This window comes from Rhineura floridana, chromosome 11 (assembly GCF_030035675.1).
Source record: "Rhineura floridana isolate rRhiFlo1 chromosome 11, rRhiFlo1.hap2, whole genome shotgun sequence".
Taxonomy (NCBI): Eukaryota; Metazoa; Chordata; class Lepidosauria; order Squamata; family Rhineuridae; genus Rhineura; species Rhineura floridana.
Genome location: NC_084490.1, coordinates 22,932,456 through 22,958,703, shown reverse-complemented (window position 1 = coordinate 22,958,703; position 26,248 = coordinate 22,932,456). Strand labels below are relative to the sequence as shown.

The window sequence follows — 26,248 nt, the reverse complement described above, 5'->3', positions numbered from 1 at the left end:
AGTCCCTTCTGCTTCCCATTCAGTTGTGTGGGGCTCCAACCATACTGTTCCCACCACTGGAGATCAAACCCAGGAGTCCAATCTCCAGACCCCTCATTTAGCATTCTAGAAGCATCCTTCGTTCCCACTCCTTTGCTGCAAGGAGATCCTGGGTGCTGAGACCTCCTGAAGAACAGGGTGCATGGTCCCAAATTCTGGTAGAAAGGAAAGGAATTGCAGAAGGGTAAGCTCCTGAGCCTTCTGGCCCCCCATGCCTTGGCTAGTTCTAGTCTGAGCACAGCATCCCCCCTCTATGATCAACCCCAAAAGGTATGGAGAGATGCTGCCATGGGACACCAAAAGCAGCACCTGTGAAAGAAACAAAGAAAAGGAGAGATTAGAAAAATCATGTGTCCTAGTCTAAAACCGATAAGGACTTCTTATATGTCATGTTTTTGTGCAAAATGTAGAAGTTGATATTGGACATCAAATTCAGCAACTTGAGAGTCCCAACTTTTATTTAATATAACTTCTAGATATATGGGGTGGAAAGACAGTCTTGAAAGTACATGGGCAATGCCTAGTGAAACATTTCCAACTATACTAACTAGTACATAGTACTCCCCTCTTATCCACTTACCTTCCCCACATGGATCCATGTTGCCTTCCTTCCGTGAACTCAAGTTGTTGGGGCTTTCCATATTTTCATAGGAATCAGCATCTGCAAGGAAGGTCTTGGTCAGAGATGAACAAACTCCCAATTCCAATTCCTTAAACAAGACCTATGGGACTGGGGATAATTGGGAGTATCTACAAGCCATACTGTTGTCAACTTTTAAAAAAAAAACTGACTACAAGGAATTCACCAGGTGTAGCTTCTAATTTATCAAGATGGTGATGAGAAAAGCTTCACCTGCTGGATTTCTTCCTGTCATATGACCTGCCACTAACCAGCTGGTATACTAGAGATCAGAAAACCACACTTCCCATTTTGTTGCTTGCCCTGTAGATTTGAACAAACAATCCTCAGAATTTGTTCCTAAATGCTTTTAATATATGAAAGAACAGAGTTGGAAAACTTGGTCATTACCTCCCTCACCCCTGTCTGGAGATCCTGGGGGCTTCCCTTTCCAAACTGTTAGATCCCATTCCTTTCCTAGAAAGCTGATGCTTGACAGGGTTGAGTGGCATGCAACCCTACGAATCACAACTTTGAATTTCCCACAGTGTCTCAGAGATTGTTACATTGGGCATTCCAGGGCATTATGGGAAATGGCACTCACCTTCCTCATTGCTTATGTTGGGGTGCAGGAGGACAGCTTTGCTTGTCGTGGGACACAATGACCCATTCATCTCTTCATAGGACTGGGAGCCTGAAGGGAAAGCAGAAATGTCTCTCAGGCAGGCCTGAATTTATTATGCTAAAGATGCCAGCCAAATAGAGTCGCAGAGCAACTAGCAGGAGCAACTGTCTTTTGTGTTTACCTGTAGAGGTCTCACTGCCTCCATCCTGCTTATCTACTTGGGGGTCCAGGGCCAGCTGCAGACGTAAACCTGGGGGTAGAGATAGATACCAAAGTCTAATGCTGTATTAGGTGCAGAGCTTGGAAAAGTTACTTTTTTGAACTACAGCTCCCATCAGCCTAATCCAGTGGCCATGTTGCCTAGGGCTGATGGGAGTTGTAGTTCAAAAAAGTAACTTTTCCAAGCTCTGAATTATTAGGTGGTATCCACAGAAGTATTGTTTTCCAGTCATTGTACCCATGTATTCAGCATTGATGAAGCCCCATTTGGGATTACTGTGTTCTGTTTGAGCTGGGGCTATAGAGTTCCAAAAAATGCTGACAAACTGACAAGGAAATACTGAAAGACCCAGGATTACCAGCAGTGGCCGGCTATTTTCCTATTTCACAACTGCTTCACGCTATTTTCCCTGCAAAAGGGAAGCACACCTGCTTGGAAGCTGGGAGTAAGGATGGAAGGATCTGTCAATTTTGGTTCTCTTAGTTTCTAATTTCTCCAATCTTAAATTTGGTTCTCCACATTTTTGCAACAATTTACTTTAAAAAAAAATCCTCATGAAAATTCTCCAGCATTTTAGTGGCAATTTCTAAACTAAACACATATTATATGCAGTTCTGACTAATGTACACATTTTTGCAAGCAATTTATCCTAATGCATTTTGTATGTTATTTTCACAAATATAGTAATTTTTATGCACACCATCCCCTAATACATACATTATTTTGTAATAATTTTGTAAACATTGCTTAGTTGGAGAACTCCATCACAAAAATCAGATAAGTGCATATTTTGAAGGCTGGATGTGTTTGGTTCTCATATTGTTTCAGAAAGTGCAAATTTGATTAATTCAGCTTTAAATGCAAACTGAATTGAACTCCCCATCCCAATCAGTAATCCTTACTGAACTCAGAAAGCCTGACTTATGAGTAAATGTTCTTAGGATCATGATGTATATTGAGCAAAGTTTTTAAAATATAAAAAATGTAGGAAGTAGGTCAGAGACTAGCAACTTCAGAGATGGTCCATAGCTCAAAGCGAGGGACCTGCACAGGCCCAATGTCAGCACCCAGAACCCTTGGGCAGCTGCCAGGGCTCTGCACCAAGGCAGGGCCCACTGGCACTGTTGTTTGCCCTGGCTGGGTCCATGCAACTATGAGCCAACATTTTAAATTTCCTACAATGCTCCGGAAAACATTACACAGGGCATTCCAGGGCATTATGGGAAATGTAAAATAACATTGATAGCAGCCCATTGCCACAGGCTGGTAATAAGCCTACAGACAGGGAGGGGGCTCAAGTGAGCTACTTTGCCAAGAGCCCCCTAAATCCTAGGGCCTGTCCTGTCAAGTGAGCTTGTTTCTGTGCTCTTTTGGGGTAAAACTGTAGTTAAGAACATTAAAAGTTATGTTAGGATGTTCTGTAGTTTCCCTGAAATAGTGTTTAGCTCTAAAAAAAGAAGGGTGCTTCTAGCTGCAGTGAGATGACTGCTGATTTGGCTGACAGTGAAGGCCTCAGATGTCTGCAGAGAGATTCCAGCAATGCCTTCTCTTGCCCTTTTGCCAGCTGAAATGAAAAGAGATTTTTCTTTGCTAGCTGAAATGTTGATATGATGTTGCAATGCATAGTTTATGTAAATTATGGAGTATTCAGTACTCCAGCCAACAGCATGGTACTTGCACCACTTTACTGTCCCTTAACACCTTCCAGTGAACATATTTACACACTACAGACATACATTGTTTTTATACCAAAGGATTCCCCAAAGAATTCTAAAAATTGTAATTTGGTTTCTCTCTGAGCTCCCTATTTCCCTTTCAGAGCCCCTGAGGGAGAGACAATGACTGCTAAGCCAGTTTAAGTCTGAAATGTAGGCATGGCCTTTCTTGGCTCTGAAGAGCACCCACTATCACCCACAGCTCCCTTTCTACTTCCAGTGTAGTATAGTGGATAAGTGGTGATATTCAACTAAGTCCTACTCAGAATAGGCCCAAGGAAATGAATGAACCTAAGTTAGTCGTGTCCATTAACCTCAATGGGTCTACTCTAAGTAGGATTAGCATTGAATACCACCGTGTTAGACTTACACCTGGGTTCAAATCCCTGCTCAGCCATGAGGCTCACTAGGTAACCTTTGGCCAGCCTCTATTTCCTAGCCTAGCATACATCACAGGGTTGTTATGAAGATAAAAAGGAGGGAAGGGAATAGTGTGTGCTGCCCTAAGCTCCTTGGAGGAATGAAGAGAATACAAATGTAATAAGAGTAGTAATAATAATATATCTTGACTTCCAGGCTGCAGGTAGGCCTTGTCCAAGGGAGAAGGGTGGGAAAATGTCACACACTGTATTTGGAGGACTCAGGCAAGAGTCTCTGGATTCTTTGCCCTCTCTTGGCTTCTATCCAGTACCTGCTATAAGTCGTGCTGCACCAAAGGAAACAGGAACCTCTTCTTCCAAGTTCTCATAGTTCTCACAATCTGTTGGGGGAAAACACAGAAAGACATGAACACCACCAGTTGGACTGAATGGCTTTGAGTGATGCTTGCACTTTACTGAGCATGTTATTGCTATGGGCAAGACAATGCCCCAAGAGAACTTTTTCTCGGCAACAGCCATGCTAGGTTAGAATGGAAGGGAGAAAGTAGAATAGTAGACAGTGATCCCATGGCAACTTGCTGATGTCACAACAACTCACCAGGACTGCGGTTACTACAGGCAAAGTTGTTAAAAGTAGCAGCCACTGCAAGCAACGGACTACAACAAACACCGGTGCTGAGTCACTGGAGGAAATGTTATTGGGGCAACAATGTCTCCTTCCCCATTTCTAGGCAAAAGTCTACAAATTGGTACCTACTTCCTAGGCATCTTCTCATCCATTACAGTGTTCCAATATCCTTTACAGTAATACCCCAGTTAGCAAATCTTCCAGGAAAGAAGTTCCTTTTAACAAAGTCTTTTTGGGGGTGGGGGGGCATGGGGGGTGCACACTCTGGCATAGAATGTGGCTCCTTGTCTACTGGATTGCGGCTGCTGCAAGCAGCTCTCTCACATGTGGCTAGAATGGTGTTCCTTGCCATGTGGCACAGGTGCCTCCACAATAAACAATGCTTCAGGTGCCCTGTAAGCACTGTTTACTGCAGACACGTCTGCTTGAGTGTAGGGGAGGAGGGCAGAGAGAGAGACACAGGAAGCACAGGGTGATGGTGGTGTCTGTCCCTTGCCTGCTTGCCCGAGTGTACAAAGCCTTCAAGTAGTCTGTATGCAAGGCTTACCTGACCTGGGTGTTTCATTTCAGACATGCATATTGTTAGTTTTGAATAAAAGGTTTGCTGAAATATGTTGAACTGCTCTTCTTTTTTGTGGTTTCTGTTAAAGAAGTAATGTCCAGGAATACATGGACTTTGTTAACTGAGGTATTACTGTATTCCTGACACATTTTGTGACACATCCTTTCTCAAAGAAACTTGTCATTACAGTTCTGAAATTAAGAAATGAAATCTTAACCCAGCAGTAGAGCACCTGCTTTGCATTTGGAAAGCCCTCAGTATCTCCTGGTGGGTCTGGGAGAGACCCTGCTCTGAAATCCTGGAGAGTTACTGCCAGTTAGTATAGATAATACTGGCTAGATGGTCCAATGGTCTGACTTAGTGTAAGGCAGCTTCCTATGTTTTAATAATTATACAGTAGAACCTTGCTATAACGCAGCTTGCTGAACCATGGATTCAGATATACTGCGGGTGTGACAATGTCCCCTAAGTAACATACTGTTTACAGAATGTAGCTTTCGTTATAACGTGGAAGCCCCATAATGCGGGTGCATCCTTTGTCTGCCAACCCCTGTATTATAGCAAGGATCCACTGTATTGGATAATTTCAGAATTGTACAGACAGGCTCCCTTGAGAAAGAGTGTATCTTGAATAAAATATGCTGTATTTTCTAAACAGCTGACTTTTTTCAGAAATGAATGAATATAATCTGGTGTGTGTGTTATGTGAGTGCGTTTGTGTGTGTCAGCTTTTAGGTATATCCTTGTTGTTTTGAAAAGGTGCCCCCAGTCTCTGCTTCCACACCCAGATTCCACACCTTCAGCAAGTGGATCTTGGGCCAGATTCTTAATGGACTGCTGAGTGTTGTTCGCATACCATGGGTCACCTGTGGGTCACCAGAAAGCAACTGGTAAGTAAATTAGGCCAATACACTGATACAACCCACCCTTCATCCCCAATGATAATGCCCACTTCCCCATACCTGAGTCCCAGTTCTGGGAACCAGTCTTCATCTTGTCCTCACTATTTTCATAAGGGGATACATCTGTGGACGGAAGAAGAGCAGCTGTTGCATAATGAATGAAACTTGGGGAAGGAGAACTACAGCACAGTGGTAGCACACATGCTTTGCATGCAGGAAGTCCCAGGTTCAGTTGCTGGAACCATCACTTTAAAAGGCTCTTGAGACAGCAGCATGTCTGGGAGGGACTTCTTGCTTGCTTACTTACATTTATCTCCCACGTTTCCTCCAAAGAGCTCAAGGTGATGTACAAACATGGTTCTCCCACTCCCAATTTTATCCTCACAACAACCCCGTGAGGTAAATTAAGCTGAGGGACTGTGACTGGCCCAAGGTCACCCAGTGAGCTTCATGGCGGAGCTGGGATTTGCACCCTGGTCTCCTAGGTCCCAGTCCCACACTCTAACCACTACATCACACTGGCTCTGGGAGGGGGGAGGACAATTACCCAAGATAAATCATTTGAATTACATCCCTCTCCTGAACTGGGGAAATGGATAGCAATAGCCCATCCACTCCAGCCTCCCCCATACCTTGAAACAGAAGGAAGTCAGTCACCACTGACTCACCACTCCTTCAGGAATCCTCTCCCCAACCCAACCACCTAGATCAGGCATGGGGAACCTGTGGTCGACAGGCCTAATCTGGCCCACTCTACAAGCCTCTTAATCTGGGTCTTTCCCCAAACCAATCCCCCTTCCTCCTAGGCCATGTCCCTCCTCCTGCCTGCCATATTCTACAGTGAGCTGCCCATGCAGAAAGATGCAGCTTCCTCCCTGCGCGTGGAGAAAGTCCTAATTTTCCCTGATTTCGTACTTCCATCAGTCCACCTTCCCTCCTTTGAAATCCAGGAGTCATTCATTCCATCTCTTCCCCCCTGAGCATTTAACACACATCCCAATCCCCAATACAACTACAATACTTTTGGGTGGGGAGAAGCAACCCTAAAGCTCAGTACAAGTCCTTCCCCACAAAAGCCAACATGGTTTATCAGATGAATTGGTAGCAGGAAAGATTGGGCTACTGCCATTTCCAAATGAAATGTGGGAGGCCAATGAGCTGAAAGTAGGGAAAGGAACTTTTACCATTAAAAACCACACCTTCCTGTTTCACTTCTTCCTGAGTGTTCTCGTAGTTGTCATCTGAAACAAAAAAGATAAGGGTGACTAGGCCCACCCATTCTCTCTGCCCAATCTTGCCCTGTTCTCCCCCCTCCATTTCTCACCTGCTCACTCCACTTTTATGCTGTGCTTTCTCCCACTAAACCAACCCACCCGGTCACAAAATACCCAACAAGCACCTTTCCTTAGTGACTCTTGCCCTTCCGCTTCTTTGTGTAGGGTGCTGGCCATGACAGATATGGAAGGGAGTCTGTAGCAGCCCTCCTTTTTCCATCCTCTTCCACTTGCCCTTTCCTTGTCCCTCTCAAGCAGCATTTCTACAACATGCTGTTTTCCACCAGGAGCATAGTAAACCAGCTCCTGACACATTTATTCAGCCCAACTGGGTTAATCAGCAAAGGATTCAGTGAGCACCCATTCGACTGCAATACATGGCAATCGTACCATGAGTATACCTTAACAGACCTAAAGTTCATTCTACAGTTTACTTCCCCACTCTATATACCATCTGACTTGAGCTCTGTTTCACTGTCTGGACGTTCATACTCTTCCTCTTCTTCATCTGGTGAGTGGAGGGAGAGAGAGAGAAAGAAATGAACATCAGAACTGATAGCAATTTGACAGACAGGGCTGGTATTTCTTAAATCAGCACACCCCTCTAGCTGGCTCTATAAATGTTTAAGACAAAGTCCTACACAAACAGTGGACAAGATGGTAAAAACTCTTCCTGAATTGTGCCATTTCAAACTGCAAGTGGGGGGTTGCATTACTAATCCTCCTTCATATTTAATGGGGGAGGGACACCCTCCCTGTAGATAGAAAGCTAGCATGTCAGGGAGAAGAGCTCTAGTATGACCTCCCTCCTGTTATGTTAATTTTATGGGTATGGGTTTTTTCTCTCCCCCATGGGAATTCATCAACCATGAGATTCTCTCCTGTAGTATGAAGTGATGATGCTTACTGCATCATCTGTTCCTTCTGTGAACTAGACCAAAGTTCCTTCCCTCTTCCTTCCCCATCCTCCCCCTGCCCCTTCAATAGATGTTAGCTGTGTAGGACTGCACAATATAAAATATGAAAGTTAGCAATACAATATCACAGTTGTGGGGGTGGCGTGGAAAAGTTTCACACTGCTGCTGCTGAGCTGTGGCTAGTTGTACAGGCATGCATTTTGCACCATAGTACAGTGTGTGGTGCTCGCCATGTGCTGCTGCCAGGAGCTCAATTTGGCTGGCACTTGTGCCCAACTGACTCCTGACATGCTGGTGTATGTGTAGAGCCTCCATGCCCTGCCCTCTGCACACCACTGACAGAGGCAGGTTCCTCACCATGGCAATCTTCACCTTACATGATGAGGAAGCATGTGCTTTTCCTTCCTCTTTATGCATTTCCTGTGCTAATCTTTCTGCATCCTGCCTTTGTTTGAGAAAGTCAGCTGCAGGTGTGTTTTTTCACACTTGCAGTAACAATGACTGTACTTTTCGCTTATAGTTACAAGAAATATGTAAGTAGAAAAAAATTAGAATGCATCTTGCAGGTAAGTGATAGCATTTGCACACTGCTCCATTTCAATGGAACTTGTGAGATTATTCCAGTGGATGACGCCCCTTGGACCACACCGATCTCCCACTCTGCCCTACCAAAATCTACCACCTCAAATGGCCACCTCAGCCAGTCTCATGCTTGCAGCCATTTCTGTTTAAGCCTCACCATCTTATTGGTGAAAGACTTATTCTTCTGTGAAGCCAATAATTTGTTTCTTGCAAACACATTTTTTGAGCAACCAAAAAGACGACTGTACACATGGACATCACCAAATGGTCAATATAGGAATCAAATTGATTATATAATTGGTAGCATGTATTTTTAACATGTATCCTTCTTAATTTGTATTGTATTTCGTTTTTGTTGTGCTTTCTGTTGTTTGTTTGTACATGTTTTTGTGATTTTTTACTATGATATATTGTATTTTATCTTGTTTTGTTCACCGCCCTGAGAGCTATTCTGCTAAGGGCGGTATATAAATTGAAATAATAAAATAGCAGAAGATGGAGAGGTTCCATACTTTCTGCGAAAACAAGACCAGGAGCAGACTGCAGTACAGAGCATGAACTGGTTGTATCGAAAATCAGAGTAAAGATAAACAAGAACAACAAAGCAATCATAATGCCAAAATACAGTTTAAATAACATCCCAGAAGCATATAAAGATCAAATAAGGTACAGGTTTGAGGCTTTAAACTTAGTTGACAGAGAACCAGAAGAACTATGGAATGAAGTCAGAGACATTATCAGAGAAGAATGCAAAAAGACAATACCTCTAGTTAAAAAGAGAGAAAGACCTCAACGGATGACTGAAGAAACTCTTTAAATGGTTAAAGAGAGAAGGAAAGCAAAAGCAAAAGGAGATAGAAACACAGTCAGAACCCTAAATGCAACAATACAGCGACTAGTACGTAGGGACAAAGAGAACTATTACAATAGTTACTGTACAGAAATAGAAGAGGACAACAAAAAGGGTAGAACAAGAGCCCTGTTCCAAAAGATTAGAGAAATGAAAGGGAGATTTAAACCAAGAGTAGGGATGTTGAATAATCAACAGGGGAACACACTGACTGACCAAGATGAAATAAAAGGAAGATGGAAGCAATACACTGAAGAACTCTATAAAAGAGATGCCAGGATGACAGATTCATTCACAGAGGAACCGTATGATGAAGAACCAGAAATTTTAGAATGCGAGGTGAAAGCTGCTCTTAAAATATTTGGAAGAAACAAATCACCAGGAATAGATGGCATACCAATAGAGTTGCTACAAGCTACTGAGACTGAATCTGTCCAAATTTTGACAAAAATCTGTCAGGATATAAGGAAAACTAAACAATGGCCCACAGACTGGAAGTGTTCCATATACATCCCAATTCCAAAGAAAGGGGATCCCAGGGAATGCAGTAATTATCAAACTATTGCCTTAATATTCCATGCAAGTAAAGTAATGCTCAAGATTCTACAACAAAGGCTCTTACCATATATGGAGTGAGAAATGCCAGACGTCCAAGCTGCTTTTAGAAAGGGAAGAGGCACCAGAGATCATATCGCAAACATACGTTGGATAATGGAACAGACCAAGGAATTTCAGAATAAAATCACCCTGTGCTTTATAGATTACAGCAAAGCTTTTGACTGTGTAGTTCATGAAAAACTATGGAATGCTTTAAAAGAAATGGGGGTGCCACAGCATCTGATTGTCCTGATGCGCAACCTATACTCTGGACAAGAGGCTACTGTAAGGACAGAATATGGAGAAACCTATTGGTTCCCCATTGGAAAGGGTGTGAGACAGGGGTGTACTTTATCACCTTATTTAATCTATACGCAGAACATATCATACGGAAAGCAGGATTGGATCAAGATGAAGGAGGTTTGAAAACTGGAGGGAGAAATATCAATAATTTGGGGGTTGGACTCAATGACCTTATAGGCCCATTCCAACTCTACTATTCTATGATTCTAATTTAAGATATGCAGACGATACCATACTACTAGCAGAAACCAGTAATGATTTGAAACAAATGCTGATGAAAGTTAAAAAGGAAAGCACAAAAGCAGGACTATAGCTGAACGTCAAGAAGACTAAACTAATGACAACAGAAGATTTATGTAACTTTAGTTGACAATGAGGACATTGAACTTGTCAAGGATTACTAATACCTCGGCACAGTCATTAACCAAACTAGAGACAATAGTCAAGAAATCAGAAGAAGGCTAGGACTGGGGAGGGCCGCTATGAGAGAACTAGAAAAGGTCCTCAAATGCAAAGATGTATCACTGAACACTAAAGTCAGGATCATTCAGACCATGGCATTCCCAATCTCTATGTATGGATGTGAAAGTTGGACAGTGAAACAAACGAATAAGAGAAAAATCAACTCATTTGAAATGTGGTGTTGGAGGAGAGCTTTGCGCATACCATGGACTGCGAAAAAGGCAAATAATTGGGTGTTAGAACAAATTAAACCAGAGCTATCACTAGAAGCTAAAATGATGAAACTGAAGTTATTATACTTTGGACACGTAATGAGAAGACATGATTCATTAGAAAAGATAATAATGCTGGGAAAAACAGCAGGGAGTGAAAAAAGAGGAAGGCCAAAGAAGAGATGGATTGATTCCATAAAGGAAGCCACAGACCTGAACTTACAAGATCTGAACGAGGTGGTTTATAACAGATGCTATTGGAGGTCACTGATTCATAGGGTTGCCATAAGTCGTAGTCGACTTGGAGGCACATAACAACAACAACAACAACAACATCATCTTGTCTCAATTTGTTCAGTACTATTGTGCTTTAATTCCTTCCCATGACCTTTGCAACGTTAGCTTCTTCACCCCCTGAACCCTCAGCACCAAACCACACATGATGATGGCAGGCCCATCTCTTTAAAAACATGTCAGGCCCAATCACATGCATTATTATTATTATTATTTGTTAATAATTTTTTTAATTTATATCCCGCCATTCCTCCCAGAAGGAGCCCAGGGGTGTGGAATTTAAAGCTCAAATGAGTGGTTGGGGGTAGGAGGTGTTGAACCCTCCCTTCTCTTGCCATTTTTGCTGCCACAGTCCTTCTCCCCACCCAGCAGATTTTCTTCCAGTTGGCCTCAATTCCAGTCTCATGTATTGGAGACGTGCGCGTGCGCGCGCATGTGCATGCATGCGCGTGTGTGTGTGTGTGTGTGTAAAGCAGTGGAAGAACTTAGAACCCCCTGCCGACATCAGCCTTTTGTGCTTCAAATAAGATCTCCACCTCCCATCTCTATACATAACTGAGGAAAGCCGGTGTCACCCTCCAATACCATCTGACCCTTGTGCTGCCTATTGAGTTCTCCTTTTGCTTTCTCACAGCCTTTCTACCACTGAGGGCCAAACGAGATGTGATGCTATTCATGTCTAGCCAGCTATAAGGAAAGACAAGCCAGATTGGGACTGTGCCATGGACAGAGGGCGGCTTTAATACTTTGCCTCCACTTAATAATGCCCCCCACCTCTGCAGACCTGCTATTTGCAATGAGAAGGAGGCTCCCACTGCTGCCTGGTTTTCTTCCCATCGCAAGTAGCAAGTACACAGAGAGGGTGTGATTCTGATTGGGACTGTGGTGGGGGCAGAGTATTAAAACACCCCTTACCATGGTCCCAATCTCATGCTGGCTTTTTTTAAAAAAAAGTTTCCTGCACAAAGGCTAAAGGCATGAATAACGTCTCTTCTAATAGACATCCCAAGAGGAATAAGAGGTAATTTGGAACTGCGTTTTCACAGCAATGCATCCTGTCTCAAAGGTAAGAATTCTTTTGCAGATTCTGACTGTGACTTTTTGGTAGCCTCTCTGGATGAATCCAAATTTAGGCTTAATCTTTCTCTACAGCACCCTTTGCCAAGCTGGTGCCCTCCAGATGTTAATGGGAGTTGTAGCACAAAACATCTGGAAGACACTAGGTTGGCGAAGGGTGCTCTACAGGCACAAAAATGCATTATTTCATGAAGGAAAAGCACATTTCAGCTGTAGGCAACTCTTCCAGTTTGGGCCTCTGATGTTACTCAGTATCACCATTTTAGGGATGAATTAACTAGTCAATTTCAGTTTCTGTTTTTTCCAATCTTGGGTTCAGTTCCCCACATTTCTGCATCAGCTGGCAAATTTCAGAGAACCATAAAAAGTTCTCGTGACATTCATCAGTATTTTAGTGTGCACTTCTCCTAATATACATGTTTGTATTTTATATTCATGAATATATGCATTTTATGCATTCTTTCCCTTAATATATGCCTTTTGTACACTTTCCTTGTTTGGGAAACTTTATTGCAAAATTCAGGGAAATGTGAATTTCAAAGTTCATGTATTACATTTCAGGCCATGTATTGTTTTGGAAAGGGCAAATTAGGTAGATCTGCCTGAAAATGGGAACCTAACCAAATTATTCCTTGGCTATTCCTAAATTAATTGGCTGCCTATTAGCTACCAGGCTAAGTTCAAGGTGCTGGTTTTGGCATATAAAGGCCTATATAGCTTGGGACCAGGATACCTGAAAGATCGTCTTACCCCTTATATGCCCAGTCAGTCACTGGACTTTGCAGATGAGGGCCTCCTGCAGATACCATCTTATCAGAAGGTCCGCCTCACACAATATAGGAAGTAGATCTTTAGTGTTACAGCACCTGCCCTCTGGAATTTGCTCCCCTTAAATATTAGACAGGTGCCATCTCTGTTGTCTTTTTGGCGTCTACTGAAGACCTTCCTCTTTCAACAAGACTTTTAAGTAAAGACCTTATTCCAGTCTGCATCAGTGTTGGAATTGTTTTCTAATATGTTTTTAAAGGTTTTTTAAAAGATGTTTTTAAGATGTTGTTTTTAAGAAGTTTTATAGATGTTTTTAGTGTTTTATCACCTGTTTCCTGCCCTGGGCTCTTTTTGGGAGGAACGACGGGATATAAATTTAATAAATAAATAAATCCCCCATTCCAAAATAGCCACCCCATGGTCTATGTGCCTTATGCAATGTTCATTCTTTGCAATTTTGTTTTCCCTGATACTACATTCAAGCAGCCTTCCATCTCTTTCCTGCCCAAAACATACCTTCTATGTTGGTGCTATTGGGTAGGATCTTTCCTTTCTGAAGTAACTGACGGGTACGCCTTCGGCCCATGTCTGGCAACACATTCTCATAGGAAAAGGTATCCGCCTGTTCATTGACTGGTGGAGTGTGGGGGGAAAAGAAACACAAGTTCTGTCAAAATCTCATTTCCCCCAGGTAACAACTTCCAGAGGGGTAGCTGTGTAAAGTCCGTTACAGCATAAACAACCTTGTGGCACCTTAAAAACTAATGTAACATGCATAAACATGTGAGGAAGTTGACTCTGGTGAACAAAAGCTTTTGCCATAATAAAATTATTAGTTGTTAAGGCACCACAAGACTCTTTGTTGTTATTGCCAGCCACCCCAGGCTAATCAGGTCTCCAACACCAGTCATAAAAAGAATAAAAGAAGAATGTTCTAGAAACTGGCACAGCTACTACTTTCTCTCCCAAGAAGATGGATTCCTGCTGAGAAACCCAAGGAATCAAGTGGGGACAGGGTAATTAATTAATTCATTAATTAAGGTAGTGATAATGAGTCATTAACTCACCATCGTTGTTTGCAGGGAGCACCAGAATCCCATTGGAGGCATGTGGCCTGTTCCTCTTGCCATGAAAGCACCTTCTGGAAACCAGAGAAGCAAAAAATAGGAATGACACCAAGGTGTAGACTCAACACATGCTGCCTTGAGGGTCCTTCTTGGTCCAAAATTCAGGCCATAGATTTAAAAAACAGCAACTAACAAACACTAAATATATAAATGATAACACAGGCTTCACACCAAATTCCTGATACTGTGAGGAATGCAGGAAGCCTGGCCATCTGGTGACAAAGATGGCTGGACAAAGATGGGGGTGGTACCATCAGAGTAGGACTTTGGGGCAGTAGTCCAAGGCCCCATAGAGCAGAATTAGCAGAAGGGCCGCCAAACTCAGCAGGACTGCCTTCCACAAGTTGAAGTAACTGAAATAATAAACATTACCATCCAAAGGCCCCTGTGCCCCCTGTCCCCAGGGAAAGCATTAAATTCAGAGTCTACTATTACCAAACTGAACTAATGGAATTTTGAAAGTTCAGAGATCTTTGTCTGTTGATAAATAAGGGCATGGCCAAGAATAAAAATATACCTGCTGGTAGGTGGAATCACCTGTCACCATAGCCAATGCAGGAGATATGTCCAGGAATTCACATGCATACCACCCTCAAACAGAACTCCCCACCTAGCACCCTCACTTCCAAGACACCTACTCTTCCCACACCCCACATCTGCCCTCTTGTTCCACTGGAGTTATCCAGAGATCCCTTGTTCTTCAGCACTATCTTGTAAGGGGGGAGAGAGAAAGCACCCCCTACCCTGACTCTCCCTCTACAGATTGTTAGCCATGGTCTGCCCACTGCTGCTCTTGCACCCTTCCCCACTCTCGTACTTGCCTCCTGGCAGGGGCCTTCAGCTTCGTCTGCTGTCTATGAGCGTGATTGGCTGAAACGAGAGAGGTAGATGGGAGTACCTTATATAAAGAATTATTTCCCCTGCAGCTGCTGTGACATAGTAGTCTACATTGAAAATGGACTGCCTTCAAGTCAATCCCAACTTATGGCTACCCTATGAATAGGGTTTTCATGGTAAGCAGTATTCAGAGGGGGTTTACCATTGCCTCCCTCTGAGGCTAGTCCTCCCCAGCTGGCTCAGTTGTCACAGCTGCACAAGCCAGCCCCTTCCTTGTCCGCAACTGCCAGCTGGGGGGCAACTGGGCTCCTTGGGACTATGCAGCTTTTCCATGGCTGCACAGGTGGCAGAGCACGTAACCCCTGAGCCACTCACTGTGGGGGTGATCTTTAGCTGGCCCTTTACACCCAGGAGACACGAGCAGGGATTTGAACTCACAGACCCTGGACTCCCAGCCAGGCTCTCCTCCCCACTGTGCTATACCAGCTGTTACAGTAGTCTACATTAATATGTTGAAATAGGCCAAAAATGTAGATTGTGCATATCAGCCTCTAGCTCTTCTTCTACTTTACTATGGTTGGACTGTTGTGGTCATGGAAAATTTGGAAATGTTCTATCTGTTCAGGGGGAGCTATCAGTATCAGATTGTTTTATGCCAGAGGTGGCTAACTTTTTTCAGGCCAAGGGCCACATGGTCAACTTCTCGAGGGCTACAAAGTGTCAAAGCAGGCGTGGCTGCAGTGTAATAGTGGGCGTGGTGAGAACAGCCATTCTTAATCCTGCCCTCCAAAAGACTTTCTCATCACCTATTCTGCACTATTTAAATCATTTTAATAATCATGATTAAATCCAAATTAATTTCTTTATTTAAATAGACAAATGGGAGGGGGGAGCTGGGCAGCCACAAAAAACCTTGCCTCGCAATATCACAGCAGGGGACTTACAAGAACTGTCAGTAAAACTTTTTTTAAAATAATTTTTAGAAAAATGGGGGCCACAGAGCTCATTAGGAGTGCTGAATTATTTATTTATTTTTCAATGACATATCAGAGGAGGCACAAAAATCCTTTTCAGGGGCCATATACAGGCCATGGGTTAGCTGTTTCTGTTTAATATGGTCAGTGTGTCCCAGCAAAACCTCACATGGGGCTTAGAGAAGGAAGGGCTGTGTGCTCTTGGCAGGAGGAGGCTGGACAGGCCAGGAAGTTTGGAGGCTAGTGGACAGGTAACACATTTATTTCATTTTGGATTAAAAGAATAACAACCATCTCACAAGACTGAACCAGCAGAGTCATAAACCACAATCGGCATTATATAATCCCTTGACAAGTTGCTCATTGTAATTGCAACTCTCACACCATCCATTCCGCATCGACTTCCCTAGACTGTGTAAACACCATACATTTAAAGCACATGGCTTCCCGCAAAAAATCCTGGGAAATGTAATTTCCGCAGGGTGCTTGAAATTGTACCCATTTTGAGGGTAAAGTTGCTCACCTCCGTAGCAGTCTTGATGCCCCATCCACATCTACTGTGGTCCCCAATGAGGTGTCCAGTGCAACGACTGCTGCAACTTCTTGGGAACGGTTTCAGTTGATGTGGCCTGATGACATAGACAAAGTGCTTGCGATGATGCAGTCAGCAATGTGTCCTCTCGACCTTCTTGGCTTATTAAAGCTTGCCGAGGGGGTTTGACCAAGTGGATCCAGGGTGTGGTCAAAGAATCATTGTGGGAGGGAGTGGTTCCAGCTGCCCTGAAAGAGGCACTGATCCAACCGCTCCTGAAAAAGCCCACCCTGGACCTATTGGTTTGTGACAACTTCCGACAGGTTGCAAATACTCCCTTTTTAGGGAAGGTGACTTAGAGGGTTGTGGCGCAGCAACTGCAAGTACTCTTGGATGAAACAGATTATCTTGACCCATCCCAGTCTGGGTTCAGGCCTGGTTATGGGACTGAATCGGCCTTGGTCGCCCTGATGGATGACCTTTATCAGGAGAAGGACGGGGAGTGCAACCCTGTTATTCTTACTTGATCTCTCAGTGGCTTTTGATACCATTGACCATGGTATCCTTCTGGGCTAACTTGGTGAGATGGGTATTGGAGGCACTGTTTTACACTGGTTCTGATCCTATCTCCAGGGTCAGTCTCTCAGAGAATAACATTGGGTGACTGTCTTTCGCCCCCCTAGCAGTTGTGCTGTGGGGTGCCGCAGGGCACCATCTTGTCCTCCATGCTGTTTAACATCTATATGACGCCTTGGGAGCGGTCATCAGGAGATTTGGGGTAAGGTGTCAGCAGTATGCTGACGATACCCAGCTCTATTTCTCCATAACATCTGAATCGGGAGAGGCCATGCAAGCCCTTAGCCACTGCCTGGACTCGGTGGTGGGCTGGATGAGGGCCAATAAACTGAGTCTGAATCCTAGCAAGATGGAGGCACTGTGGGTTGGTGGTTCCCAAGTTCGGATAATTGGTCAGTTGCCTGCTTTGGATGGGGTTGTACTCCCTCTGAAAGAGCAGGTTTGTAGTCTGGGGGTGCTCTTGGATCCATATTTGTCGCTAGAGGCCCAGGTGACCTGTGTGACTAGGAGTGCCTTTTACCAGCTTCAGCTGGTAAGACAGCTGCGGCCGTTTCTGGACCGGGATAGCCTGACCACTGTTGTCCACGCACTGGTAACCTCTAGGCTGGATTACTGTAATGCGCTCTATGTGCGGCTGCTCTTGAGGTTGGTCTGGAAGTTGCAGCTGGTGCAAAATGTTGCAGCGAGACTGCTCACTGAGGCAGGGTATCGCCAGCATGTCACCCCACTGCTGAAACAATTGCACTGGCTGCCCATTTGCTACTGGGCCAAGTTCAAGGTTCTAGTTTTGGTGTACAAAGCCTTATACAGCTTGGGACCAGGATACCTAAAAGACCGTCTTACCCCTAATATACCCAGTCGATCACTGTGCTGTGCAGGTGAGGGCCTTCTGCAGATACCATCTTATCAGGAGGTCCGTTCTGCACAACATAGGAAACAGACCATTCGTATGGTGGCACCTACCCTGTGGAATTCCCTGCCCTTAAATATTAGGCAGGCGCCATCTCTGTTATCTTTTCGGCACCTATTGAAGACTTTCCTCTTTCAACAAGCCTTTTAAGTTGAGACCTATCCCAGTCTGCATCTGTGTTGGAATGGCTTTTTAATATGTTTTTTTAAACTTTTTTTTTAAAAAAACAGTATGTTTTTAACCCTATTTTTAAAGATGTCTTTAAAGCATTTAAAATTGTTTTTAAAGTTGTTTTGTTTCAATGTATTTTAATGTCTGTTTTTATGATGTTTTAAAGTGTTTTTAGTGCTTTTGTTTGCCACCCTGGGCTCCTGCTGGGAGGAAGAACGGGATATAAATCAAATAATAAATAAATAAAATTGTAGCTCTGGGGAGGGGTGGGGGTAAACTACAGGATTCTTTGGGGGAAGTCATGTGCTTTAAATGTATGGTGTGAACACAGCCCTAGTCTCTAGCTCAACATGGTTATCCAGAGCAAACTCTGCTTAGTCAGTAAGTATAAAGTTAATGTTAGTCAATGTTTTGCTTCAAAGGCAGAATATATATGTCATCGTTTATATTGAAAATATTAGGTTTAAGCTACAAGGCGAAGAGGGTGAGTTACAGGAAGAAATTGGCCATTAATTCCTTTGGTTTATCTTGTCTTTGTTCCTATACTCACCGTGCTGGTGCTGCAAGAAACAGAAAACGAAACTGAGGCAGGCAATCACACATCCCATGGCTGTAATCCCGATTTTCCAATGCTGATGTCCAAAATGTGGCCAAGCAGCTTGTGGGGGAGGAAGAAAGAAAATAATTAACTGGCTCTGTGTTTACATACATGTCTGTATTATGGCTGCAAGCCAATTATTTTTTTTTAATTGAATCATTGCATGAGTTTCAAGGCACTTGAATGGATTCATCAATCAGTTTAAATATGTAGATGGGTGGAACAATATTTCTGAACCGTGAAGCGGGCTTACTCTGTTTTTAGATAATGCACACGTGTCACAGCAAACATCAACTTAGAAGATGCATTCCATCTCGTGAGAGAAAAGGGGAGGGAAGCTTCTATTAAGATGGTGCTAGCATTTCTATACATATTTTGCATGTATTAAAGCAATACTTAAAAAAAAAAAGTTACCGGATTAATCTGCTGCTTGACTAAACTAACTAATGTGCTCACATTCTTTTTCCTTTTATTGTTAAATTTTGATTTTAAAAAATAATAAAAAAATTGTTTGCACACATTCTGCAATTCCACTCTGGCAAAAATGGCTGCTATGCAAGGTATGCCATATCCTGAGCATTTACACTTGTTTTTTTAAACAAAGTTTCTGGTCCTCAAGGCTGAATGTTAGACTTGAGAGTGCCTATTGATCTTTCAGTGCCTGGTAAAATCTCAGACGGTTAGCGATGGGACTGAACAGGGTTTTCTATGATCGGCAGTGGGACTACAGTGCCTTGCACAACTTCTTACCTTTCCCACAAGTAAAAGAAGCAGTACCTGTTATATAAAGTAAGCAAATGAACACATATTCTTTATTCTCATTGCAGAACTTGGTATTTCTCACTGCAGAACTTGGAGGGTTTCTCTTTGCTCACAAAGATTATACCAAACTCTATGTAAGAATTTAGATTTCCCCCCTCATATTTAAAAGTAAATATGTCATTGTGATGTTTATTTTTAAAAACTTCATCGACTTCAAATTGGAAAAAATCACTTTTGAAAATGTTTCAGATCTGAAATTGCAGATTTGAATTTTTTCAAATATTATTACATTTCAAACATATACAGACTTCACCCATTCTTCTCCCCACACCTTTACTCTGAGCCACACCTGACTTTGCCGTCACCTCTAGCTGAAAATGGCGATTCTGATTCTCCCAGTGACAGGTGTAGTTTCCAGCATCTCTGAAGGTTACTGATGGTAGCACCAAAATGATGCGATTGGGACACATCCATAGCAAGTAGGGAGTGGAGCACCATAGTGTCACGTTAATCAGCACTGTCTGCTGGGCCGTTGAATCATGCTGAATCCAGAGCAGTGACGCATTAGTCCAGTTCCTGGGTTCTGGGGCATCACAGGAGAAAGATTCCATATTCCTTGCAGGATGGGAAATGTTGCCTTGGTGCCCTACAGAAGAGGGTAAGAGCAACAGGTTGAACTGGAACACAATTTTGTGTGAATTTCTTTAAAAGTGAGTGATGTTTTTGAAATGTTGAAAACAACATGTTCACTTCTGATTAAAATTGGATTTAGAGGGACACATCCAAAAGCCCTACATCTTTTAGCAACTTGTGTAGACTGAATTTGTCAACCTGGATGCAATTGTCTTGGTTTTGTAAAACCCTTCAGTTGAAAAGGATCTAGGATTGCCCCACATTGACTTGTGAAACTTTGGGAGAGAGACACACAGCACCATGTTGCTTATTAGGCTTATAAGGACCAGTCACAGGAATATAAGACCCTGGGGTGCCATCACTGTCAAAGAAAAGGAACATTAACTCCGTCTAGGAGGGGGAGGAGTCTCCAAATTCCAATGCTATGTGTGGAGCTATGTGGTGGACTGTGGTTCAGAGCTGAGGAGGACCTGGCAGAACAGACTACTTGCTAACTGCTTCCTGGCCTCTGCACTGGACCCCCAACCCTTTCCAGTCCTCTTTCACACCATGACTTACAACAGAGGTGGAAAAAACCCTGTGGCCTTCCTCCCAACACAATCCAAGCCCAGGGATGTGGGGCCTGGGGCAGATCACACTAGGTTGTATCCAACATCATTAGTTCTACTCAGAGTAGACCCATTGAAATGAACAGATGTAACTACCTTAGGTCAACTGATTCACCTTCATCTCTCCTCCTCTAAATGGCGATGGCAGCGGCCGCGGCCCTGCCTTTTGTTTTGCTGCTGCTTTGGCAGCAGTGACCTCTCTTCCCACATTTTCTCAGCCCCAGCTTACTTTTTTCCCTTTTGTTGCTGCTTTAGTGACAGTGGTAGCAAGACCTGCCTCTGCCTCCTCTCTCCCTGCTTTGCTCCAGGAAGTAAGTAAGTGGAGAGCTTCATCAGGTGGGCGGGAGGCAGCAGGTAGTGTGGCTGCTGGCAGTGGCTACAGGTGCCAGGTCTGGGACCCTCAAAAGCACAGGGGGTCTAAGGCAGTCACTCCTATTAGGACCCCCTCCAAGACAGCCCTGTCCAACCACCTGGATTGTAATCTACCAATCCATGTGCCTATCTATACCCCCCACTCCTTTTGAACCCAACATTTTTTCAGTCAAAGTCTTCCTCATTCACAATTACACTCACTCACCCCAATCCTCAGAAAACCTACCAGGAACTAGGGGTGGAAGGATCTGCCAATTTTAATTCTCTCCATTTCTCATTTTTCCACTCTTAAATTCAATTCTCCATATTTCTGCAGCAATTTGCACATTTTTCTTTTAAAAATCCTTATGAAAATTTCTCAGCATTTTAGTGCAAATTTCTCCTAATAAACACATTTTTGTAGTTTGGACTAATGTACATATTTTTGCAAGCAATTTCTCCTAATATAATGCAGTTTTGTATGTTATTTTCACCAATGTATTCATTTTAAGCACATTTTCCCCTGATAGATGCTTTTTTAAGCATTGGTTGGTTGGAGAACGGCATTGCAAAATTCAGATAAGTGTGAATTTTGAAGGATGGCTGTGTTGGTTCTCGTACTGTTTCAGAGAGTGTGATTTGATTGATTTGGCTTTCAATGCAAACTGAATCAAATTTCTCCCTAATCCATACCAAGAACCATCAAAAGTATCCTACAAATGTGCAATCTCAGACATTCTTCCCACAAAAAGCCACTGTACTTTAGCCACTGCTCACAAAAGAAGTGCGTTTAGCAAGGAATTCACCCTGCTCAGAAACCCAGCTGTCTAAAGATTCCAATCAACAACTTCTAGAGATCCACAGGCTGCAGTGCAAATGTTCATCAATCAGAGCAGGTGCTGCAGGACCTCTGAGATCCAGACAAGATTCTCCAGTGAAATGTAAGAGCTTGGCGGATCCCATGAATGTCGTGCCTGTCATTTCAGAGGTGCACAGTGCTGGTATTGTCAAAAAGTTGGGCACATTAAGCGAGTATGCCAAGCCAAAGCAGAAGCAGACGCCCCCAAGAGTGTAGTGGTAGGGAAAACACTATCAAGGACACAAAGCAGTTCCACAAACACTGTACAGAAGTCTTCAACATATGACAACACAGAGGAGGTGATTAACCACATCCAGCCAGGGTTGCAGTACTCTGCCAATGTGAAGAAGGTGAAGGTGACAGTCTCCATCCAGGGCACTCCACGCACCATGGAAGTTGATTCTGGCTCAGGATACATTATAATCTCATTGGAAACTTATTTATTTGTGGGGCACCACAAATTGTCCTTTTCACTCCAAACTTACTGATTACCAGGAAAACCAAGTTCCAATACAAGGCATCTGTGAAGTTGAGGTGCATTACCAAACTTTCCATGGGACTTTACAGTTATTCATTGCTCAAGGGCATTGCACCGGTCTCCTTGGCTTAGACTGGTTTGAGCCGTTGGGCACTGCTCTCACAGAGGTCCACCAGATTGGTGAATCATTATGGGATAGCATTCTAAATGATTTCAAAGCTGTTTTTGATAAAGGTCTTAGGGAATATAAGGGGCCTATTTCGTTATTCTTGGATCCTACTGTGGCCCCTGTCCGTATGAAACCCTGTTGTGTTCCATTTGCACTGCGAGCAAAGATTGATTCTGAACTTGAACGCCTCATAGAGCAAGGCATCTTAGAGCCAGTGACACACCCTGCATGGGAGACACCCATTGTCACTCTATTGAAGACCAGTGGTGACATCCGCATTTGTGGTGACTACAAGTGCACTATCAATAAAACCCTGCATCAGCATCCATATCCAGTCTTAGTGTTGGGTCATCTTTTGGCATCACTTTCACAGGGAAAAGTTTTTGCAAAGTTTGAGCTGGCCCAGGCCTATCGGCAACTGTCTGTGGATGATGCTACTGCTGATGCTCAGACTATCACCACTCATTGTGGAGCATTCAGGGTAAAATGCCTCCAGTTTGGTGTTTCTGTGGCCCCTGGGATTTTCCAGAGCTTAATGGAGGACATTCTTAAAGGAATACCAGGTGCCATGCCATATTTTGATAATGTTTTGGTTGATGGTAAATCCGTTGCTGAACTTGCAATACGAGTGCAGGAGGTACTGCACCATTTTGCTGTTGCTGGTCTCCGGGTAAAGCATGAGAAATATGTATTTGGTGTCTCCCAAATTGAATTCCTTGGCTACAGTACTGATGCAGCTGGCATTCGGCCTACCCCAGCAAAATTTAAAGCAATTCATGAAGCTCCAGTGCCCCATAATAAACAGGAACTCCAAGCTTTCTTGGGACTCTTGAATTTCTATCACACATACTTGAAACATAAGGCCACAGTGGTAGAACCATTGTATCGCCTTCTTGACAAGCATGCTGCATGGCAGTGGACGGCCCAGCATGATAAGGCTTTCCGTGATGTAAAACACCTGTTATCGTCTGACAGTGTCATGGTGCACTATGATGAACAGAAGCCCTTGATTCTCATGTGTGATGCATCTCCATATGGTATTGGAGCTGTCCTGAGCCACAAACCTGAGGACTCTCGTGAGGTGCCTATTGCTTTCTTCAACAGAACGGAATTATGCCCAAATTGATAAGGAGGCCCTGGCTATTGTGGCTAGCATAAAAAATTCCATGACTATGTCTATGGTCAACCATTCACTATTGCTACTGACCACAAGCCATTACTGGGATTGTTTGCCCCTAACCAGCAGACACCTCAAATATTATCTCCATGCATGTTGCGGTGGGCAATTTTCCTGAACGCGTATGACTACACCTTGCAACATCAACCTGGCAGGAGCATTGCCCATGCTGATGCTTTGAGCCGCATCCCTCTCCTTTCTGCGAGGGTTGATGCAACCCCCCCACTTGACGTCCTGTTATTAGAGCCGTTACTGGAACCACCCCTTCGTGCTGGGGATATTGCCACTGCATCATCCAAGGATCCAGTTCTTGCCCGTGTTCTCAACTGGGTGTGGAGGGGATGGCCATTAGGCATCTGAGTGGCCACTGTGAACAGGATGCTGGACTAGATGGGCCATTGGCCTGATCCAGCAGGCTCTTCTTGTGTTTCTTACATATGCCTGCATAAAAGTCTGGGTAGGAGCCTTCTCCCTGACACCCAGTTTTCTATGTAAAGGGAATGCACTGGTATGGGAGGAGTGCTATTCATGTGAACCCCATCCTTCAGCCTATGATGGTATAGCTGAGAAACAGATTTACCTAATAGATTATTATTCATTATTAAATTTATATGGCTGTCCAGTTAAATAAGAAAACAATATGCAGTTCAGCATAAAACCACAATGAAAGAGTGAGTGCATAAGGTTAATTTACAACCACATTAAATCAGTGAAGGCTTAAGTTTGGCTTTAAAACAAGCTTAAAAGGCCTGGGTGGTCTCGGAACAGCAGAAACATTAATATCTGCTCTAAAGGATGATCATGATGATAATCATAATAATATCCCTAGAGTTTTGTTTTAGCTCTTCACCACCATCTTAACTGCTCTCCTACAAACAACACTCCTCATCATTAGGGAGGGGTGAATCTGTCAGTTTCAGTTTCCTTCTGTTTCTTGTTTTGTAAATCTTAAATTCAGTTCTCCAGATTTGCACATCAGTTTGAGATTTAAAAAACACCAGTCCTCATGAACATTCATCAATATATGCATTTTTGCAACACAATTTCCCCTAATATAATGCATGTTTAATGTTGTTTTGATGAATATATGCATCTGTATGTCTACTTTACATGTTATGTCACTGGAGAACTGCATAGAAAAAAAATTGGCTGGAGAACTGCTTTGCCAAATTTGGAGGAGCTTGAATTTTGAAGGATGATTGTGGTTGTTTTGGTTCGCAATTTTTGGGGGGAAGTGTAAAGTAAATGCGAACTGAATTGAATTTGTTCCCCATCCCTATCTACTCACCAGTCCTGTTCCTGAGCTGGTGCTTGTTTGTTCCTGAGATGCCGTTCCAGCTGCAGGTAAACCAAATGTCATCTTGCCTCGAGATGTTGTAGATCAGTAGTTGCCAGTTTTTACCCAGAGTTGCCTCTGAGTGGTGGTGCTTGACATGCACATATAGCACCTCCTTCCCAGAAGGACCAAGCCATGTCAGGTTCAGATAGTCTAAAGCCGGTGTGTGGTTGAAAGTGCAGGGCAGAAAAACTGTGTGGGTCTCTGGGATTTGAGAGGAAAATGTTAAGTATTTCATTTATATTCTTCCTTAGGTTTCATACACACTTTTCAACTTAAAAAGTTTCGAAAGCAATATACAAGCAGTGAGAAAACAACAATCATCTTTGAAATACAACCAACTAAAACATACCTAGCAGTGGCAAGTTTTTAAAACAGTATAAAATAATAAAAACATTATCTTGAAACAGCAATAAAATACGCAGCAATTTTAAGAGGAGATAAAACAACCAGCAAAACGGTGTATAGGGCCAGGTTGAGAGAGTGCAGCAGCTATGTCAGGCTGGATGTCATGAAAAAGCAGCAGATTGCTAGTGAATATCTGATCAGAAGCCATCCTGAACAATTATGATCATGATGATCGCGTGAAATTTTCTAGGTCCTGCACTGCACAGGCATTTAAAAAATGTCACCGTCTTACAATCTAAAAGCCACGATACAAAAGGAGAGAAAAATCTGGGGAAGTAGAAAGCAAAACAATTCAGTTGCCACACAAATTTCCAGTCACCAGTTGGAAGCTTGCCTGCTTGCTATTCCCAGATGCCACTAGTTGAGGCGAGGAAAAGTCACTCTGCACATGCTCAGAGCCATTCATTTCTCCCGCCACTTTACTGCTGCCTTGGCTGGCTTCTCCCACCCACCCACTACATATCTGAAATCCATCCCCACTGAGCTCTTATTTTCTGTCATCCTCTCCTATCTTGGGGAGTTCAACCCACCTGTGGCTTGGACCACTTGCATTGGCTCTTCCTCAGCTCCAGTGGCTGCCCCCCACCAACTGAGCCGCAGCAAAAACAGGTAACGCAGAGCAGGTACCATCGCCTCCCTCCAGCCAGTCCCACTGCACACCACCCCCGTGGGTAGCCAAGCAGAGTGAGGCTCAGGCAGCCCCAAAGGGGCGGTCA

The 26,248-nt window shown here is 43.5% G+C and overlaps 1 protein-coding gene across 4 annotated transcripts in view; it reads right to left on the bottom strand.

The window, feature by feature from the left end:
• CD19 (CD19 molecule) overlaps positions 1 to 26,248 on the bottom strand; it is a 28,013-nt gene extending 1,765 nt beyond the window's left edge. Inside the window, exons 1-15 of one of the 4 annotated variants that reach the window (XM_061588898.1) lie at positions 26,063 to 26,246; positions 25,077 to 25,328; positions 19,863 to 20,159; positions 18,704 to 18,811; positions 14,975 to 15,023; positions 14,094 to 14,167; positions 13,543 to 13,659; positions 7,416 to 7,472; positions 6,875 to 6,931; positions 5,751 to 5,813; positions 5,586 to 5,654; positions 3,910 to 3,978; positions 1,465 to 1,533; positions 1,263 to 1,352; positions 620 to 700 (exon numbers count right to left, since the gene is read on the bottom strand). In XM_061588898.1, the coding sequence (XP_061444882.1) occupies positions 620 to 700; positions 1,263 to 1,352; positions 1,465 to 1,533; positions 3,910 to 3,978; positions 5,586 to 5,654; positions 5,751 to 5,813; positions 6,875 to 6,931; positions 7,416 to 7,472; positions 13,543 to 13,659; positions 14,094 to 14,167; positions 14,975 to 15,023; positions 18,704 to 18,811; positions 19,863 to 20,159; positions 25,077 to 25,328; positions 26,063 to 26,162 (1,552 nt within the window). In that variant the 5' untranslated portion in view covers positions 26,163 to 26,246. Of the gene's footprint in view, positions 1 to 619; positions 701 to 1,262; positions 1,353 to 1,464; positions 1,534 to 3,909; positions 3,979 to 5,585; positions 5,655 to 5,750; positions 5,814 to 6,874; positions 6,932 to 7,415; positions 7,473 to 13,542; positions 13,660 to 14,093; positions 14,168 to 14,974; positions 15,024 to 18,703; positions 18,812 to 19,862; positions 20,160 to 25,076; positions 25,329 to 26,062 lie in introns of all 4 variants that reach the window. The other 3 variants (XM_061588900.1, XM_061588901.1, XM_061588899.1) reach the window with 3 other exon arrangements.